Source organism: Biomphalaria glabrata, chromosome 16 (genome assembly GCF_947242115.1).
Source record: "Biomphalaria glabrata chromosome 16, xgBioGlab47.1, whole genome shotgun sequence".
Lineage (NCBI taxonomy): Eukaryota > Metazoa > Mollusca > Gastropoda > Planorbidae > Biomphalaria > Biomphalaria glabrata.
Window position 1 is genome coordinate 21,842,523 of NC_074726.1, and position 21,878 is coordinate 21,864,400.

Consider the following 21,878-nt stretch of genomic DNA (forward strand, 5'->3'; position numbering starts at 1 on the left):
CTCTAATTCAACTCTAAGATGATAAAACTTCTCTTCGCACAGATAGTTTTATACTTTAACACATAAACATATTAATTAAAGTCCATTCATTTCATATTTTGATCAAATAAACATTCAAATTTGGTTTTCTAAAGCTACATTCATCCACGAAAGCTGCGAAGCCGAGTTGAGATAGACCTAGATCAATATTCATTCATGAATCGCGTACTAAAAATTATTTCGTTTAATTGTTCACTTTATAATCCCATTCATGGAACTATACTAATGGAACACCAGCTTCGAGATTTTATGATCAGAGTGCCGTCGCGCATCTTTTTCGCGCACCATACCATTTTGAAAAATCGATGAGCATGCCAAAGAAGAAATTTACTCCGAGAGCCACTTGGATTGACCTTCATTGAGAGTAAAACTTCCCCACACTATATTTTATTAGATCTGTAAAAACTTTATCCATTTTCTGACTATCTGATAAAATAGATACAATTTCCCTGAATAATGGAACGTCAAAAAAGATTTTTTTTTAAGGCCACTTCGTTAAAATAGGTGTTTCCAGTACTTTCTCATTTGGGTATTTTACACAAAATCTGGAATTTTTTTTTATGTACATGTCATTATTATCATCTGTCCCGCGCAACCAAACCATGCACTTTTCCCGGTCACCAATGTTCTTAACAAGATATCAAGAGAGAGAGGCTGGTCCATTATTTGCATAGTCCAGACAGCTTTTTTTTTTTGACAACCTTTTTTCGTTCTCTCTCATGAAGGATATGTTTTGAAAATTAGTCTTACAAAATACAATTCCAAACCAACTCATGCAGTTATCGTCTTTTCACAGTATTGAGGAGTCATCCTTTTTGCTAGCCAGAGTGTTAATTGGCAAAAGTGAAAAATTCATTTGTTTAATTTTTTAAAGTAAATATTCATAACTATATCTTTTATATAATAATATATTTTTAAAATAATAATCTTTTATATCGACATGCTTTAATAGATCTAATAAATGATTAACTCGGACCTACCAATATGGGTATATAAATACTTAAATCTGGGTATTTAAAATTTCGAATGCGAATTAAAAAAAAACCGAACTTATATATAGATCTAGATCTCTTGTATAATATCTAGAATAATATAGATCTACAACACCTAGACTAAAGTTAAAGACTAAGGTCTAGATTTATTTAACGTTTTAAAAAAAAATCAATAGATCTAATATAGACAGTCATGAGATCCACTCTATTTTATCTAGATCTAGATCATACATGAGATCAATATGAATATTAATATTTATAGATCTAGTCAAGAGTCTAGATCTATCGATCATCTAGTCTGTCTATAGGCACTATAGCTATACTTATACACTTTTACAGTATTGGAGTATACTGTATACTCATACGAGTCATACTGGCTATACTATAGTATAGACACTATAGTTAATACTTTTTAATAGTAGATCTATCTATAATCTATCAATTCTATCTAAATCTAGAGACTTCACATCACATTCACACGATTATTGATACAGACAGTGAATGAAACGAATGCAGTGGTTTTACTGATTATACTTATAGTGACGATACTACTTATAGATCTACCAGTTGATAGCCTAAACATCATCATCATAGATAATAATCTACATCTATAATCATAGTGCCCTTTATTTAGTCAATATAGTCAAGGAACAGTCTTGGGTCCACTACTATTTTTAATTTACATAAATGATTTACCAAATTGCATTACTTCAGGAACAAAAGTCAGATTATTTGCAGACGATTGCATAATATATAGAACAATAAAAACAACACAAGACACAGATATTTTACAAAGAGAATTAGATGAATTACAGAAATGGGAATCAAATTGGAGCATGTCTTTCCACCCAGAAAAATGTCAGTTGTTAAGAGTAACAAAAAAACTAAAACAAATTAATTCCACTTATCTTATTCATGGCAAACCAGTAACACAGACTAAAAACGCAAAATACCTAGGTGTTATAATAAATGAAAAACTGTCATGGAATCCACATATTGATGAAACTACAAAAAAATCAAACAAAGCATTAGGATTTATTAAAAGAAATTTCTATAAATCAAATAAGAAAATAAAACTAAAATGTTATTTAACCTTGGTTAGGCCGATAATAGAATATGCATCCTCTGTTTGGGACCCCTCAACTCAAGAAAACATTAAGAAACTAGAACAGACACGATGCAGGATGGCTGCTTGGTCGTGAGGTTTGCGCGCTGGACTGTCGTACGGATTTATCGATGGTCGAGGGTTCAAATCCTGCCCGCTCCCATCCCCCGTCGTCCTGCGGGAGGTTTGGACTAGGAAGTAAACTATCTTCAACTCTGAAGGAACATCCGAAAAATGTGACAGTATGTCAATGTCTCAATTAAAATAATTAATATCATCAGCCATATATATCACTTTAAATATTTAAAAAGTAGACATAGATTTTTATTTTATTATAAATAGATAGATTAGATCTACATATAATTTTACAAACTTTAGAAATGATTGATTTTATTTTTAATTGATAAGCCTTCTAGACTAGATCTAGCATCTCTAGCTAGACTCTAACATGTAGATTGTAGATCTTTGAATTGGATCGATATTCACCTTCCTAAATTGTCTCTAAAGTCTGTAGCTGATTTGAGAGGTCCAACGAGGCAAGACGAGTCTATTAGTACTCTGTCTCTTGATCTATCTAGTAGGCCTACTAAGCTAGTGCATTAGCCATAGTGTAGTCAAATCTTGACAACTAGTCTTCTAGATCTAAGCTTCTAGAATAATTAGATCTAGATCCAGTTTAGATTTAGAATATAAAAGTTTTTACTACCTAAAATACTAAATCTACTGATCTAAATTCTAGATATATAGATCCAGTTCAGATTAGGAATATAAAAATATTCACTAGCTAAAATTCTAAATCTACTGATCTATACTTAATATGTTAGATATTATATGACATCTACAAAAATTAGGCCTATTATTAAGATATAATTATAGATTCTAGACTAGTTATATATGTACATAAAATATATAAATAAAAGATAAAATTTATGCAGGCCTAGGTCCCATAAATTTATAATTGATCCAGATCTATCAGTAAAAGTTACCTTCGATTGGCAGTTTTACCCAATCTAATCTATACAAGACAATTTATAATCCATGCCTTGCCTACACCCCATATATATTAAATAATAATAGTTTCCATTCCATGCCATGCCCAGACCCATGAGTTCATGAAATAATAAATGATGTGGTGTCAAGTTGGATCTATCCCCTGAAATTCAGTACTTTAATATAAAACTCACATATCTAGTTAATTATTTGCTATGACACTCTGATAAACTTGGACTTGTGTGATACATATATGTTTCTTATCAGATTTAATTAATGAAGTTTTGGTGCATTTTAACCAGTAATAAGGCTACAAAAGTAGCATCAGGTGTATTCTAACCATTGGTATTTTTCCTGGCAACATTTCTATTCTAGTCTGTGATAAATTATAAATTTAAAAAAATGTTTGTAATGTTTCAGTTATTAACAAGTAGAACCATGGCAACCAGTTCTGATGATGTACCAGAATGGCTCAAGGATCATACTTATACTATTTCTACTCTCTGGGCAGACATTGATAATATTGGCATCCATTCAATATTTAATGTAAGTACTACTATACAATTTTTATTTTAGTTATCTAATAGATGTGTTATGAATTGTGTGATTTTCATGGTCAAGCAACATCCAAATATCTGGGATGGAATTTAACATTTTTCTCTAGTTTTTTTTTTTTATTTATAACACTCTTAAGCACATTCATCTTTCATGAATGCCTAATATACCTTGGCTGTTGTGCAGGCCATTCCTTTACAATAAACTGTTAGATGAAATTAGGCAAAATTGTCTGATAATTTGTATGTTTGATTTCAATGTAATAATATTATTTTTTAATGTTAATGTTTTCAAAAGAAATTAATCAATATGCCTAATTGTATAATTACAGTTATGTTTGGAAATGCAAGAAAAAGGCATGCATTCCTGAGGAGTCAATTATTGGTTGCACCTCTTAAAGGTAAGGTACTGCAATTTTTCCCTATGTACTTTTCTCATAAGCTGAAGTACTTGTATTTTTGAAAAACTAGTTTTCCATGAAAATGTAAATCATAATATATGTTATAGTTGCTTTTAGATTAGTTCAATGTGCATCAAATTAACTGAACATCTGCCTTCACCTATAGTAATAATTCATAACTATTAAGGTCTACACATTAACGCAGTAGCTCCTTTTAGGTACAGACTATTTTTAGAATGGCAAAATTATATAACTATACTTAATAACATATATACGTTTAGCATGGTCAACACGTCACACATATTTTTTTATTTTTTAAAAAATCCTTTTGTTTATTTTTATAACTAGATAACTTTCTGTTATGAGAAAAGATGAGATTCTTGGACTCCTGCATAGCACCACCAGAAAGGAAAATCCCATCATGTTGCAAAATAAAAGTCTTGGACCAATTTTAAGATATATATATTATACTGTAAGCTGTTTACATATTTATGTATATCCTGTCATTCAGCCAACAGGTTTGGATTTAGTATTTCTTTAAATCTGTTTGATATTGTACTTGAAAACTATTAATCTGAGCCCCATTAAAACAAGAGGGAGTGCAGTGGATGAGTGGTAAGGGAAATTTTACTTTTTTTAAATTAAAGTAAGAATCTAACAAAAGTAAACATATAAAATATGGTGCATTCTCCTTAAAACTAAAACCTGGTGCAAAGGTTTAAAATGTTGGCAAAAAAAAAGCAACATCAATTAAATATTCTTAATTCCCTTTGCAAAACTTACTGAGAAGAACATGCATGTTGTTCCCTCATAAGTTTCTTGACAAAGGAAATCTTGTTTATATTAGATTTGAATTAAGCAAATTAAGAAAAAAATTATAATCATTATTTCAAATGGTTGTATCTAAACCTTATGAATTATTTTTCAGTTATAAGTATATTGAAATGAATGGATAATCATGAAATTGTTAAATAATTGCTGCTATCATTCCATTGACTAAAGAACCATAATTTTTTTTTTTTATTAATTTCAAAATGATTTTTTTCAAGCAGAGTTCACATAGATCTTGAGTGAAATTTTTCTTATTTTTTACTAATGCTTCAATTTTATTGTATCATTAGTTTTTTTATTTTTATTACCCAGAATATTTAAAAAATGAGTACACTATTTTCATGTAATAATGTAACTTGGTATTCACACATCAAAATACGCTATAATCTTTAGGCCATATAGATTTGTATAAATATAAATTAATTTGCTTAAATACATTGTAAATGTATATTGTTTGGATAAGAATAAAGTTTTTCTGTAGACAATTATTGTTCAAGATTTGTTGATGCTCCTGCTTAATAAATTATATATACAGGTCATTAGTTTTAACACACTACTGACACAAGAAAAACTGGTCGCCCTCACTTCCATTACATAGATGTAATAAAACGTGACCTCAAATCAGTAAACATTAATACTGACAATTGGGAAGACATAGCTTTAGACCGCAACAGATGGAGAGAGACAGTGACCAAGAAAGCTATGGACAGTGAAAGTACATGGGTCTCAGCTCAAGAAGAAAAACGTACAATCCGAAAAACGGCCAGCTCCTCTACCACCGAAGCAAAAGCCACCTTAACCTGTGCTATCTGTGGACGGGAGTGTCTCTCCAAAATAGGGCTCCACAGCCACATGAGGAAGTGTGCTCTGAGATGAAACCTTAGTCTTTCTACGACTGAAGGAGGCCAATAATGATGATGATGATACAGGTCATTAGTTTTAACACGTCTGATAATAAATGACAGTACAAGTTATTGAATGAAAATTTGTCATTATTTCAGCTGCTTTAGGCCTACATCAATGTGAGGTACCAGTACTTTGATTGTGTCATATAACAATTTAAAGCAACATTTTGAAATGAATAGTGTGTAGAATTGACAGTAAATACATTTAAGTGATGGGCTGTGATCTGCATGAATTGAGAGCTGATCATGTATTGAATTTGTGTTTTTGATCTTTACTTCAAGTAAATGTTAATGAACAATTAATTTTTAATGAATAAATAATTTAAAAATAAATACAAAGAAACCATAAACATCTACTTTATTTTAATAATTTTTTTTCATCAGAACAGAATTTCCAACTTTGCATTCTTAAAATAAAATATAATTTATTTAGAGTAGAGTCAGAACACAAAATCATAGTTTTGAAATTAAGTAAATTAAGCTAAGCTGTGATCTCTTATAAACATTTGTATATAGACTACACACAATTTAATTTTTATTTTTCATCAAACTGCAGGAACTAGTACATGTACTTAGGCATATTTGACAATAAAAAACCTTAGTCAATGAAATAGTAATACTAGTAAATGAGATAAAAGTAAACTAAATATCATCAATGCTATTGAAGCCACACTTGTTTCTTTTTATCTTGTTTGGTGGACTGCAATTAAAGTTGCTATTAATTTTACTGATCGTCTTAGCTGAAATGCCAGTGTCGTCTCTTTGAATCCTAAGCTTATTTTCTTGGTTGCTGGAAGTCCAGATGTTTGGAGTTTCATTTTAAACACCTATACTTTCTGAAATGGCCTTCCGATAGGCAAAACCTATTTGCCTAACATGTCATATGCACATAAAGAGGTACCACAGAAATGCTTTAAAGACAAGCTTAGGCGCCAACTTGCTTTAACTGACATAGAATAAGAGAGCACCTGGTTGCATACAGCTTCAGAACGAGACAGCTGGAGGTCACTTACAAAGGTGTGGTATACACCAATGAAAATTAATTGCCGAGGGTAGACGGCAGAAAGAAAAAAGCAACTGATTCTACCACAGGTGGACAATGGTTATGCCTGTGCTCAGTGTGGCATAATATGTAGGTCACAGCTGGGGCTGAGTAGCCACTGGAAACATAGCATTCCTCATAAGTCTTCGGAATCAAAGACAAGCCTATCATTTTTGTAGAATAGTTAGTAGCTTCTGTAAATGCATGAAATGCCGTCACAAGTCTGTTCCACTAGGTACTTGCGTTTATCTAAATATCATTGATATATCGTAACAAAACTAGAATCTCTGCAACTGGTTTACAAGTCAGAAGTCATCTATAACACTTGCCATTTAAAAAAAACAACAATTTAGATTACTGATTAGTCAAATTAGTGACTGATTATTCGATTCATTTAGGCCTATAATTTTTTTTATGTGAATATATAATGATCCTTTACACTTTGTGACTTTACTAGTAGATCTATACTTTGGAGTAGACTTGTTTGTTGAGCTTAAGTCGGAAGTACACATTGAATTTTACTAGTAATCATCTAGTCAAATGTACATCTAGTGATCTACTAGATGTAGAGTTTACTAGAGTCTAGTAGTAGAGAGAGTAGGCCTATCTGTCATATCGTGATCAGTAGGTGGCTGAAGTTTTTATAAATCTATTCCATGACAAAAACCCTGGCTAGATTTAGATCTACTGGTCTAGACATCTAGATCTAACTAGAATTAAACTAGAAAACTGAATTAGAGAAGTAGCTTTCTGGATCTAGAACTAGAATCTATATATTACTAATATTAGATCTAGTTGCGTCAAACGCTTAATTTTTGGTTGTTGTTTTTAATAAATGCACATAAAATACATTGTATTTTGGCAATAAAAATACCCAGTTGGTAGTCAAGTAATTCTAATAATTATATATAATTAATGAATGACTATCAGTATTTGTTTTAGATCTATCAGATTCATATGACTTATTATTTATACTTATTTTATATCATTCGTCCAAGAAAATCTAGCTATAGATCTGTTTCATTTTAGATTAGGCTATAGTTTTTTTTTTTTGTCATTTTATTTAGGCTACAATATTATCAAGATTAACTTTTTCTTTGTTTCCCATGCCTATAGCCTAGTCCTTTCGATAATAAAAAAAAACGATTAGAAATGCGTAGCTTGGAGTGTCAAAACTGTATTAGGCCTCCTATTTTTATTTCGTGCAATTTAGTATATCGTAACAAATACGCATTTAGCGGAACGGTAGACAGGTCTTCATCCAGATTTAGTGTAAATAAACCAAACACAGAAACACTGAAAGATTGTATTTTCGGAATTAAGATTCTATTTTTTGGAAAATAAGTGGCATTTTATAGGGTGATCGAAAAAAATAACTTTTGTGACGATCTCTTATTCAGGGAAATTGTACCTATTTTATCAGATAGTCAGAAAATGGATAAAGTTTTTACAGATCTAATAAAATATAGTGTGGGGAAGTTTTACTCTCAATGAAGGTCAATCCAAGTGGCTCTCGGAGTAAATTTCTTCTTTGGCATCCTCATCGATTTTTCAAAATGGTATGGTGCGCGAAAAAAGATGCGCGACGGCACTTCGACTCTCTTTGTCTTTGTAAAAAACTCGAAGCTGGTGTTCCATTAGTATAGTTCCATGTCCCATTCATTTAACAAAGCTATCGCTCTTTTCGTTTTTACTAGATATGAATGTATCGGCTTCGGATAAACCCATTTTCACAAAACTAATTTTATTTTCGTAGCGAAAGAGAAATAATGTGAAAGGATCATTAGCTAAGTTTTACATACATCTAAATCCAATCCACTACATTAGTAAACACAAACTTAGACCCGCAGGCCGCGGGTAATGCCAGGCTAGTATATATATATATATATATATATATATATATATATACCTTGACTGGAAAACGGAAAACAAATTATTATTTGATTATAATTAGATCACTGACATATATGTATGTATATATATATTATATATATATATTTATGTATTTATATATATATATATATAGATAGATAGATAGATAGATAGTAAGATAGATAGATAGATAGTAAGATAGATAGATAGATAAGTACGTAACTCTTTTTTTAAGCTGTAAGGAAAGTCGCCCCGAATCTATGCAAGTCGAGTGTCGAACCTCAAGCCCCCTTCATAAGTAATCAAGACAAAGGAAGCTTAAGTGTACTTAGCCTCTCGACCACACTTCCACTATGCATAATCCATGCGCTGTTCCACAAGGAACTAATGGGGAGTCCTACACGGTTAGCTTGGTAAAACATAGGAAAATGGCGGTTGTTCCCGGTGGGCTCGGCCGTCGGCCATGTATTCTAGTCTATGCGCCAAGAGTGCCAGATACATCGGAAATAGCAATGTTTTACATAGACTTTGACTTGGACCTCTTCCAGACAGAATGGTTTGTTCAAGCAGGCTTACACGCCTAGAGCTCGGAGAGTCTTCGGCTCAGCTCTTTTTACTCAAAGAGTAAAGCCTAACACTAGTTGGCTGCCAGTTCGTGTGTTTTGGGCTCTGGAGTATCGTCTCGATGGTCTCAAGTTCGAACTCTGCCTGACGCCCACTCCTCCCACCTCCACGTTTCCGTCTGTCCTGTTGGATGTTTAGGTTGTTTTCAGAAGTAACAACCAAATCATGTCTAATAGGACAACCATTTGAAACAGAACTCACGTAAAACGTTCTTGCAACAGAGAAACGTCTTCGGCATGAAATCCTGCTTTTTAGCCTATTCTTTACATGCAGAAACGGTTAGAAAGTCACCTACAAGTCACTGACCTATATTACAGCGTTAGCACTCGTTGAGAATTTCAAAATAATTGTACCCTCCATTCATTGATAGCCATTGGGACAGTTATTACAAGACAACACTCTTTGCTATCATCTTCATAAAACCATCTCCACAAAAGATATCGATCTTAGATTCCAAGTGTCATATTTCAATTCATCGATTCTTTACCTAAATTTTTAATGCTTCTCGGGTAAGTCAATATCAAATAACATTATTGTCTCAAGACCACTACATCACTGTTTGGTGATCTCATTTAGAGACATTAAATTATTAAAAGAAGTTGAAGGCGTGCATGTATATCCATGAATTAGAGCGTTGAAGTCAGTATCTTTGTGGATATGAGTTGGTGTTGCTACGTCGTCTCTAATGTCTTGATTTGCAGGAGTAAATGGAGTTGTGAAAGTTTCTTTGTGAAATTTATCATGAGATTCAGCGACGTTCTTGAATGTTTGTGTGAAATGTGGGGAGGAAATTAATCATGTTTTGCTTTTTTTTTTATTTCTCAATGTTTTCTTTACCTTTTCCTTTCGATTTACATTTGGTTGCATGTTTAACTGTTTAAATAATAATCGTGGTTTGTCATTGACTTCGTAACTGAGAAATCCTGGGATATTGCGACGAACTAACCAATCTAAATGATATTATTCTACTCAGTTTAAGACATCATTATGTCAGTAAGGTTTTATTTATCCGGACTGTTGTACGTCAATCTGTTGACGACTTTTGCTTCCGCGACAAGACATCTTTACTTAACTCGAAAATATTCTAAAAAAACAACGCTTTACATGCTCAAACACAGCTACCATTCTTTTTTCATTAAAGATGTGCAATATATATATAAAATCATTGAAGACAATGTAAGTGCTGGTATAATAATCTATATCAGATCTGGACTAAGTGATCGTCTTCTCTTCATCACGAGAAGCGACTATATGTCATCTCATGGAAATGAATGCCTGGGCATACATACATACCCATACATCAGTTCTCTCCAAGCAGCTGATGTATCCGAAAGAGCGGCTAATGCCGATACAGTTTGGGATCTGCGACGTCGCAAGCTCTGCCTAGGGGTCGCCGCTCCTATTTTTTCCTCAGGGTTTTTTTCCGAAGCCTTTCCTATGATTGAGTATAGCTTAAAAGCAACAGAGGTTTGAATTCAGGGTTTTCCTTCTTCTAGGTGGGTAGCCAGCCAAGGCTAACGAGCCCCTCCTGACCGAAGCTTAATAGTTTAGGAGCCAGTTACTCGACGTCGCCCCTTTTTCTGTTAATATAAACAGTTCCGCCGGACTCAGATTCTGAGCCCCATTTGAGGGTCATAAGCTATTTTAGACGCATGCCAATAGGGAGTATTTTATAGGTAGGTAGTGGAGTGCTTATATTTATTACCACTTTTGGCAAAGGCAACACCCGTGGCGTTATTTGTGCTCCTTTACGTTACGGTTGTTTTTGTTTGTTTGTTTGTTTGTTTGTTTTTTTGTTAATCTATCAGTCTAAATATTTGTACTATACCTCTATTCAAATAGTAAATTCTTGGAAACCTTCTGCGATTGAACTTGGAGACAGATCTTGAAAACGGCTGTAACGATTTTCCTAGATTATTTTTTAAATCTAACATTCATTAATGATAAGAACAAAAATAATTGCTCTATAACTTGAATATTAAGGAGATACTGTATTTTTTAAAAAAGTATTTTTTTATGTTTTTCTTCTTATCTGCTTAAAAAATGTCGAAAACTGAACAAGTTTATTGAGAATAGAAAATGTTCTACATCAAACTTATTGCATACGGATAACACAACTAATGCAGTTTTAATTTTACCGAAACCCAATTATTCAAGTCTATTTCATAAGAGAAATAGTCAGCAGGTATTACCGCATCGATGATCCAGAAAACTGCTATACTGATCAATAACTGTATGAAAGCGTTGAACACGAACAGTTTCAGAAACTAGGAGAAACGTAACTTTTTACAAAACTTTACATGGACGAGTAGAAGCTTCGAAATAGGTTTATATTGCATCTAGGAAATAACAAAATTTCAACACTAAAATCTAACAATAAATAATAATAATAATATCGATGTATGCCTAATTATCTGTATCTATTTAGGGGGAGCTGTGGCAGAGCGCTAAAGCGCTTGGCTTCCGGACCGAGATCCCGGGTTCCAATTATGTTGAAGACTGGGATTTTAATTTCGAGATCTTTGGGCGCCTCGGAGTCAACCCAGCTCTAATGGATACCTGAATTATTTGGGGAAAGTTAAGGCGGTTAGTCATTGTGTTAACCGTAGGCTACAGAAACAGATGACCTTTGCATCATCTGCAAGGTCTGAAACTAGAATTTTATTTATGTCTTAATCCAGGCTCCGTTCCTTGAGGGGCCGTTATATAAATGGCATGTCCAGCATGGTCAACCTGGTAGAGTCAAAGAAAAAGGCGGGGGTCCCGGTGTACGCGGCTCTCTAGCCCTCGAGCCCGGAGTGACCGTGTCACTGGAAGTGAACGTCTAAATAAACATGAGTTTAACCCCGGGTCTGACCCCCCGCCAGACAGAATACGTACAGTATACGCATACTATTCATTCAGGTCGGTAAAAGGGAGCTCTTGTTACAACACTACCTGACTGTATACGAGCTGGTTTATAAATGTTTCGCTTGTTTTCGAAGAAGAATGAAACAATACATTTACTTTTAAACCTTGAGTAGATAACCGTTTTGAACATTTTGTTGCACAGGGTAACGAGGCATAGAAGTTATTTACATATTATATACAACATTTTCTTTTGCTTAGTACACGTATAGCCTATTTCTTCAAGTTTGTAAACAATTTTTAGTTTGTGTAGGTAGGTGCACCATCTTCATAGCCTGGTCTTAGCGCAAACCTTCTGCACGACGACAGGGTATGTCAGCAGGCAGGATTCAGTAATACGAAGCACATAATACACGACCAGGCAGCCATAACACACAGAGAGAGAGAGAGAGAGAGACAGAGAGAGAAGAAGAAGAAGAAGAAGAAGAAGAAGAAGATTTTAATTATCCTACGACTATTAAAACATTTACACACAAATACATAAAAGAAAGATTATAAAAAAGCGTCCAATGTTTATATAGCTCCTCCTTCGTGATCGAAGATGAGCACATTTCTCATTTCCTATGGACTCGAAGATGACTGTAAAGTCCAATCCTCGCTTTAAAAAACCGACCGCATACGTGGCATGGGTAGATTTGGTCAGTTGCAGATAGACCTGCTTCTACTCTCAACTTTTTGTTTGTTCGGCGCTCTATCGCCCTGGCCACTCCTCTTGCTTCACGCCATGAGGAACGATTAAAACAAAAAATCCAATGTTAAGCTTATGTCTTAACGTACAACGTGAATGATTTAGTTTTTTTTTATTTAAAAAATGTCTCCTTTTCACCCCTTCAAGAGCTATGTGTGCTGTTAGTATTGACTGGATCGTGACATCTCACTAATAGGCCTACCAGATCCATACCCAAAACTAAGTTTTAGATCTTGCTATTTTATATGTATTTATTTTCGGACTTAAACAAAAAAGCTTTATTATTATTTGTAAGCATTAAGGTATCGCCAATAAATTTGTAGGCCAAGTTTTGACATGTGTGTAGGACACTTGAACAAGCAATTAATGTCATAGTAAATGTTTGCTTTAGGGCATACATTTAGATATTAGTTGGCAATCACCTAGCTATCTATCGCTGTAGTCATTGGCATTTTGCAGGTTACAAATTCGAAACATTCGCGATACGCCAATTACGCTATTCGTACACGTTTGTAGCTTTCAACTAATAGGCTCGTTTTAATAAGCTCGTGCATTTATCATCACGTGACTCGGCATCGCGCCAGCAGAAGTACGACATTAATCAATTAATTAAATGCAAAAATCAATATTATCATTTACCAATTGACCCACCTTCCCTGGCAATTAAGTGTAGGCACTAATCGTTTTAGACCTCGGAAAGATCATTAAGCCAAGAAGTAATTAAAACATTAAATAACATGTGCTCATTACACGAAATAAATCTTAACAATATTTTAAAAAATATATTATACCTTTATTGATTATATCATGGATAGTTTCTTTTTTTTTAATTCTTGTACCTGTTGTTGTCCTAAGTCTTTTTAGTATTCACAGTTTAGCATGCATAAAATTGTATTGGGGGTCGGGGGCATTTAACAATAATATTTAAAAAATATAGTTTGGGTATAAATGTGGCCTTAATGTCAGAGCTAAGATTATAAAGAGCTCAGATGTTGAAGTTGTAAAGTGCAAACTAAGCTCCGAGTGTGTTGCTGTGTCGAAATAAAAAGGATCTAGCTTTAAAAGAAAGAACCTAGGAACAATTAAATTAAATTTTTTTTTTGATTTTGTAACTTAAGCAATACGGAAGTTCGAAGCCTTTAATGCCTATTAGACAGTTATGTCAAATTTAACCTCTTCAATTATTGTTCCATTTGACTGCATGGCCAGCTGCATCAGCAGCCCCATGCTGTATACCATCACCACGGTCAACTACTTCTTCTTTTCCGGGGCGGTAGGTTTTCTTGGCGTGGTGGTCAACGTCATCAAAGTCATCATCTTCTTCAAGCTCGGCTTCAAGGACACCACCAACATTTCTTTCTTCAGTTTGTCCGTGGCCGACACAGGCGTGGTCCTGATGCTGCTGGGGTTCAGCGTTGTCTACAACCCTGGCGTCCTACAAGCCGTGACCTACTTCGAGGTGGTGGACTCGGTCGGGTACATCTCGTTCGGTTGGCCCTACGCCGGGTGCAGCCGTGTGGCCAGCATGATGACGGCAGTAATCACCGTGGAGAGGTTTATGTGCGTGTCCTTACCGCTGAAGGTCAGAACCATCATCACCCCAACGGTGTCCATCGTCACCTCCGTCACCGTGTTCTGCGTTGTCATAGCGACAGTCGTCCCAGCATTTCTCGCCAGCAGGCTGGGCCCGACCTACAACGCCAGGGTAAACAAAACCACTTTGGGCCTGATTCACCCCCCAATGGCCGCGAGCCTGGAAAGCGTCACTATGATGGCCATGGTCATCTTCCAGCTCTTAGCTTTTGGCGTCGTTACGGCATGCACTTTCGCCCTCATCCGGTCATTTACAAGAACAGTTCAATGGAGGAACCAGGTCTCGAACAGCAGTTCCTCACTGACGGGCAGGGACAAGAAGCTGGTTAAGATGGTCATCTTCATATCCGTTTCTTTTATCGTTTTCTCCATCCCTGGTGTGGTCATCAACTGCATGATGATCTTCATCAAAGAGTTCAAAGTGACCGGGCTGTACAAGAATCTCTTTGTCACGCTTTTCTCCACCTTCTTCCCCATGGACGGTCTGAACTCTCTGGTGAACTTTTTCATCTTTCTGTACATGAGTACCAAATTCAGGAACATTTTCATGTCCATGTTCCATTTGCGAAAGGTCTTTGGAAAAAATATTCAGATTGAAGGCAATGCCAAAGCTCTAAAGGAGGACTATCGTACTGAAAATGAGAAAGATATTATCATTTAAGGGATTTTTCGTCTATATGTTTTAATATTTGGCTTATTTTGAGATATACTTTCTCGGACAATCAATAAAGGTCACTATTATTTTTAAGATATAGTGCAAACCTTGATCTTTATTACGTTCGTTAGAAGTAACTAAAATGTGACATCGCGGCAATCGATTTACAAAAATAATAAAATATATTATTCTTTTTCTAGAATTTATTTATGCCTGGTTTCTACCTATTACAGATAATCGATTGTCACACAAGTGTAATTTGGAAAATTTAAAAGTAGCCTGTGTGTATTTAGCTGTAAACTAGACGCTTAAACATGATCTTGTCTTTGATAAAATTTCATTCAAATGTTTTTTCCAAAAATATTTAAATCTGCCTTTTTAGCTGCCTGGGTGGACTACTTCGGGGGTCGATTTTGAGTTTGTGTTTCCACACAAACTGTCTTTGTAACCTTGTTAATTTTCTTTCTGCACTATATTCTTGTCTTTTCAGAATTAATATGACCCTAATCATTTACTCCTATTGTACCTGTTATGTGGTCTTGATTTATTTATTCTAAAAACAACCGACATTGACCATACAATACAGAATAAAGTGACTCGAAATACAAAAGCCACTGACGGTGAAACTTTGTCAACGTTTCTTAAACTTTGATTATGATTATCACGATTGTATTTTGGAGAGATGTGCAATGTATCCACAATCATCTAACATGGATGGCTGCCTGGTCGTGCGGTTTGCGCGCTGGGCTGTCGTTTGGATTGATCGATGGTCCCGGGTTCAAACCCTGCCCGCTTCCATCCCCCGTCGTTCTGCGGGAGGTTTGGACTAGGTAGTAAATTATCTTCAACTCTGAAGCAACATCCGAAACGTGTCAAACATTAAACAAACAAACATTTTTACAACATACGCGGATTAGGAGATGCCTAAAAATGTATCCAACACACCACTACGACAAAATGAAGCCACTCAACGCTGAGTATTTTTCTTAAATTGATATAAAATAAATAATTCTAAGTACTAGTCACTTTATGACTTGAAATAAAACACATTAAGGCAGTGTTTCTCAAACATTTCAGGGTGGCCACACCTCACATGACAAAATTTTCGTTCCCTCCTCCCGTTTAGAAGCTGGGAACCTAGAGAAGCGACGTAGGCTCCCACAGTGAGGTCGGTGAGACAAGGAACGTATTCATAATTATAACACAATATTTAAGTTTCATTTTTTCATTTTTAGCAATTTAACACTAGGTTTAGAAACCAAATTCATATAATGTAATCTTACTTGAACGAGTCCTGTTTTTTTTTGTTTTGTTTTACTTTTGGAAATAGTGTTGCCTGCATATTTTTTTAGCGTTATAAAAAGTTCTTTCTGAAGATAGAATTGAACATTCATTGGGTTTCCGCTCAGGTCGGCAAAAGGTCTGATTTCGGGGCCGGGTCGAGGCGATGAGCGTATTTTTGCGTTTTCAGCTTCAGAAATTCTTTCTCCTAGCGTTAACAACGCCTTTTTCTCTTAGTAAGAAGAAAGAAGATAAAAGGGCCGATATTAATGACTTTTTTTTAGAACGCACTATTCATCCTAGTAACACAAAAGTCTAATAGAAAGAGGCATCCATGGTCAATTGAATTATTCGAGGGTCATTTGAGGTATATATATATATACATAAAAAAATCCGGAATAACAGATTTTCGTAAATGAGAAGAAGATTATTTGTTTTATTAATTAAAAGAGGGATCCCAAAAAGTCAATAGGCGTTAGTAGATTTTTAATATAAAAATCGGAACAATTTTGGCGACGATTTGTAAGAAAATTAATATAAAGTAGGTCGATTTAAAAAACAAAACAAAATCCGAAACATTATTTTAACCGACAAAATCTATTGTTATGTTTTAGCAAGAAACATAAATGTAAAATAAGTCTAAAAAGTGATTTTCAATAATCGTTTCTAGTTAATTACTTTGCTGAACAAAATATTGTCGATATTTTTGAAAAAAAAAGTTATATGACATAAATTTGTTTTAAGTTGAAAATACGGAACAGTTTGATATTGATAATGAAACTAAAGTGACGTATTGTACGAAATTCGTAATATAATAAGTTCATTTAAAAAAATGTACCTGATACATACAAAGTGCATTTTTAACCTTTATAAACAAACATCAATGGTTTATTTTTTAATTGTAGAAGATAGTTGACCAAAAAAAAAACCCCCACAGTTAACTAATATTTATATTTGTGAACATTTCTTGTACATTTTATACACATATTTGACATAGTGATATTGAAATTACAAAAAAACAATTGTTTTTCTTTGTTAAAATATTGTAACATTATCTCCCCTTACATTTATGTATTGTTTTAGAATTGTTTTTTTTTTTGTTTACGAAACCATCTTTTGCATAATTAATTTTATAAACAAAACGGTTTGCTTTTAGAAAACAAAAAGTAGCCGTTGCACCTAAAATTTGCAAGCCACATCGCATGGTAAAATAATATTTCTCATTTTTCTTCTAGTTTTTGAGATCTGGGTGTAACAGACGGACATTTTGCACAATCTTAATAGAGGCTTTTCCCCTTATGGGGACCGCTAAAAAAAATATTTATAAAAAAAAAAAAAGGGAAAGACCTTAATTTGAACGTGTGCGACAAAAGCCAACTCGATAACCTCTCTACTAGCGAAAAATCTATGGACATGGAGGATTGTATAGTATCAATTGTTTCTATTTCATGTTTATGCTCACTAAACCTGAGACAGCAGTCTAATATAAAGGGAACTAATTCGGCTTATACCATCATTTTAGTTAAGTACTTTTTCTTTCCTTAAAGATACCGAACAAAGTAATTTATTATCAATAGTTAATTAACTAATTGGTTACTTTTTTTTTATTGAATCATGTGTTGTCAGCTGAAAGAAATAATTGTGCAAAGTCTCAGCTTGATCCGAAATTGGGTGTCGGAGAAATAACGTGTACAAACTTTTGTCCAGACAGACACACAGACAGAGTGAGTTGAACGATAAAAACTGTAATTCAAGTTTTAGCAGAAATCTATATGGACAGAGAACTATAAATCTTTCCCGAAAAAATTGATAAATTTAAGAAGCGATGAACAATTGTGTCAAGCGTAATGTAAGAAATTTATTATAATTTCTACTTCTTGAGACGGTTCGTGGTGGCAGAGTGGTTAAGCACTTGGCTTCCGAACCTGGGGTCCTGGGTTTTAATCTCGGTGAAGACTGTCATTTTAAAATTCGTGATTTTTTTAGGCGCCCCTGAGTCCACCCAGCTTTAATGGATACCTGACTTTAGTTGAGGAAAGTAAAGGCGGTTGGTCGATGTGCTGGCCACATGGCACCCTGCTCGTTAACCATTGGCCATACAAACAGATGGCCTTATCTAACCCATAGATTGCAAAGGTTTAAAAGTGGAACTTTACTTTTTATTCATTTTAAGAAAGATTCCAAGATGTAAATTGTATTGATCACGTCCAAACTGCGATGTGCTAGACATGTATTACGTCCGTACTTCTGAAAATCGCCTCTATAAAGAACCTATCACCTTCTAAAATGGTCAGTAAGAGTTATACAAATAGTCCCCTCAAACGACATGGAAACGCTAGATCTTGATCGCTCCTCATGACGTGATGCCGTCAATGTCCATGTTTCAAGACACGAGGCAAACACGACCAGACATTAGCAAGAGGGCAGATCAAAAGAAACAAAAAGGAAAGCTGTCAAAACTTCAGCAACTCTGTAATATGGCTTCTTTGTTACCTGTTTTTCAAAGCTAAGATTGGAGTCAATGACTCAATAGTCATTTTTGAGTTCATGTTTAATGAAATTGTAATTATTACCAAGTATGATTTTTCAAAGCTAAGATAGGACTCAATAGTTCATGTGAAATGAGATTGTAATTTTTACCAAGTAGGATTTTCAAAGCTAAGATAGGACTCAATAGTCATCTTTGAGTTCATGTGAAATAATATTATGCTTTGCTTATAATCTCGTAGGAGCATCTATTATTATTCTCACATCTATTATCAAAAGTTAGCCAAGGAAATGTGGTGTGTAAGTATAGTCTTCTTTCTCAGAGAAGATGCAGGCGTGTTATAAGTCTCTCATTTAAACAACACACGGGACTCGCTAGGAAACTGTGTGAAAAACACACGGTTTTTGCTAGATAACTGTGTTTGAGTAGCTTAAATCACTTGGCTACCTACCAAGAGGGCTAAAGGTAAGACAAGTTGTTTCTGCAGTGTGCTTCTGTACGGCACATTACAACAGTTTGGTGTGGAGCACTTATGAGACACCTCGCGAGTACAAGACGACGGCTTGATCTTGATCTAAGATGAAGTCCGAAACAACGAGCCCAGTGTGTTAAGTCAATCCTGAACAGTTGAACCCAGTACAAGTCCGGGACAGGGCGGAGAGGCCAGTGCAAGAGTTGATACGGCGGTACGGTTGTTAGCGAGAAATATTTGTACAGTCAGTGTTACGTGTTGCCAATCGTACAGTATTGGCTATGATTATTGGACATTCAATAATTACGTTATTTTGGTGCCCTGAGTTATACGTTTCTTTGAGTTGATACTTTCGTGTGGAGTAGTTTGCAGAGAGTCTAAATAGTGAGAAACGTTACAATATAAAAACAAAGGCTACAAAGACAGTTTGTGTGGAAACCCAAACCCTAAATTGGCCCCCGAAGTGGTCCACTCAGGCAGGTAAAAAGGCAGGTTTAAATATTTTCAAGAAGAATATCAGAATGACATAGAAGCATGGAGAAAGAGGGTTGACAGATCTTGTGTGGTACCCTAACGGTCCAGCAGACCAAAGGATAGGTGAAAGTGAAGAAGAAAATCGATGTGAACCTGACAACTGATGTTTTATATGATTATCTAATTGTTCTAATTTTACTGTAAAGGAACATTCTCGTATTCAAAGCCTCAAGAATAGAAAATTCGATAACAAAAAAATTCCTTTAGTTACATGTTTAATGATAGGTATACTCTACTGCAGTCCATGTAAAAATATGAAAGCTACGTATTTATTTGTTGTTTTAAATTATGTTCCACTTATATGCATACTAAAAAGATTTTTTCTCTTTTTTAAAAAAAGTAAACATTTTGTTTCGTCAATGTAGTAGTTAGTAGGACAGAACGTACTTAGCAATACAATTGTAAAAAAAATTATTTTGACAAAAAATCTAAAACCGTTGGCATAAATATGTCTAGACTTCCTCCCTTATCCAAAAAAAAAAAAAAAAAAACGCCTCCCGTGTTTGTTACTATTAATAGTGAATAGTTGTAAAAATGGTTTATTTTATGAAAAAAACTGCTGATTTGATTTAAAAAATTATTTTTTTTTCGCTTTGAGAAAAGAACAAAATAGCCGTTGCATCAGAACTTTGAATGGTCTAAAATATCATGATGTTGGATTTTGAATATCTTTTCTAGTTTACGAGATCTAAACGGGACGGACATACGGACAGACAAAACACATTAAACTAATAGTGTCTTTTAGCCACTAATAAATGAAATCTCGAAACATTTATTTAAAAAAATAATTTTACTAAAAGATTTAAACAACATTATGATTATATCTAATTCATTTCAGAAATTTATACATACATGTATTGTCAAGAAATATTAATTCCTTTAAATTCTTTTTTTTTCCACAGGACTGGAATATATTCTGTCAGAGATAAAATTAAGGTTAATTAAATTAAGGTTCTAATCCACCTCTTTTTTTTCTGCGTTGAGTTTTTCCAGTGAATGCTACAGTTTTCCATGAAAGCGAATTATGAAACCATAATCGATTTTGCAAGTGTGACTATGAGGTTAACAGGTGCATTAATATACTAGATGAATACAAGAGGGTTGATTCTATATTCCTTGTGATAAACCTGTTACCAAGTCATGTGATTGCCCCTTAATAAACAAGAAATGTAAATTGATGTATTTTTATTTAAAAAATCTGCTTGCATAAGTGATTAAAAAAAAATAATTTCGGTTTCAGAAAAGAAAAAAAGTAGCCGTTGCATCAGGAAATCTGTAGTCACAGATATAAGGAACTAATTTTTGTAAAAATGCTTTTGAAACACAAAATTGAAGGTTAATTTTATTATATAATGAAATCAATGGATCTTCTTTTGTATTTTCATGTGTCAAAGTAAAAAACTATCTGCGCAAAGTGTATTTCTTAAAATTAGTTCTAGATCTAAATCCTTTCGATCTTTTCTCATGTCAACATTGTAAACAAAGCCTAGATCCATAAATACTATAGCTTTAATAGAGTCGGACAACTTTTTTTTTTGAGGGGTTTTAAATTTGTTTTAGGGCTACAATACATACACTACAGTCTAAGATAGCACCCAAGGAACATTTCTGCCAAGTTTTATCAAGATCGGTCAAACGGTTTTGATTTCTATACGGGGACATACATACTTACATACATACATACATACATACATACATACATACATACATACATACATACATATATACATACATACATACATACGCCTTACATTCTGCATTATATATTAGATAATGACCTTTCTATTCATCAATCCATTACGTAAATTGTTAATGCAGACTAGAGCAAGTCTAAGTCATATTCCTATATTGTCTCAAGTCACAACTGCTTCATGATCAAATGTTGATATAAGTCACCTGTCAAAA

General features: G+C 34.1%; 1 protein-coding gene and 1 long non-coding RNA gene across 3 annotated transcripts; both read left to right on the forward strand.

The window, feature by feature from the left end:
• Positions 1–241: 241 nt before the first annotated feature.
• On the forward strand, positions 242–5,531 carry LOC129923502 (uncharacterized). 2 transcript variants are annotated; one of them, XR_008775466.1, is made up of 4 exons: positions 242–1,169; positions 3,547–3,672; positions 4,013–4,081; positions 4,430–5,531. It is a non-coding gene; the product is annotated as an uncharacterized LOC129923502 (long non-coding RNA). The 2 variants fall into 2 exon arrangements; XR_008775465.1 differs by having other exon boundaries at positions 243–912.
• Positions 5,532–14,151: 8,620 nt separating this feature from the next.
• On the forward strand, positions 14,152–15,204 carry LOC129923455 (FMRFamide receptor-like). The gene has a single exon (XM_056014370.1). It carries the CDS (start codon positions 14,152–14,154, stop codon positions 15,202–15,204), a length of 1,053 nt encoding a protein of 350 aa, XP_055870345.1.
• Positions 15,205–21,878: the final 6,674 nt, after the last annotated feature.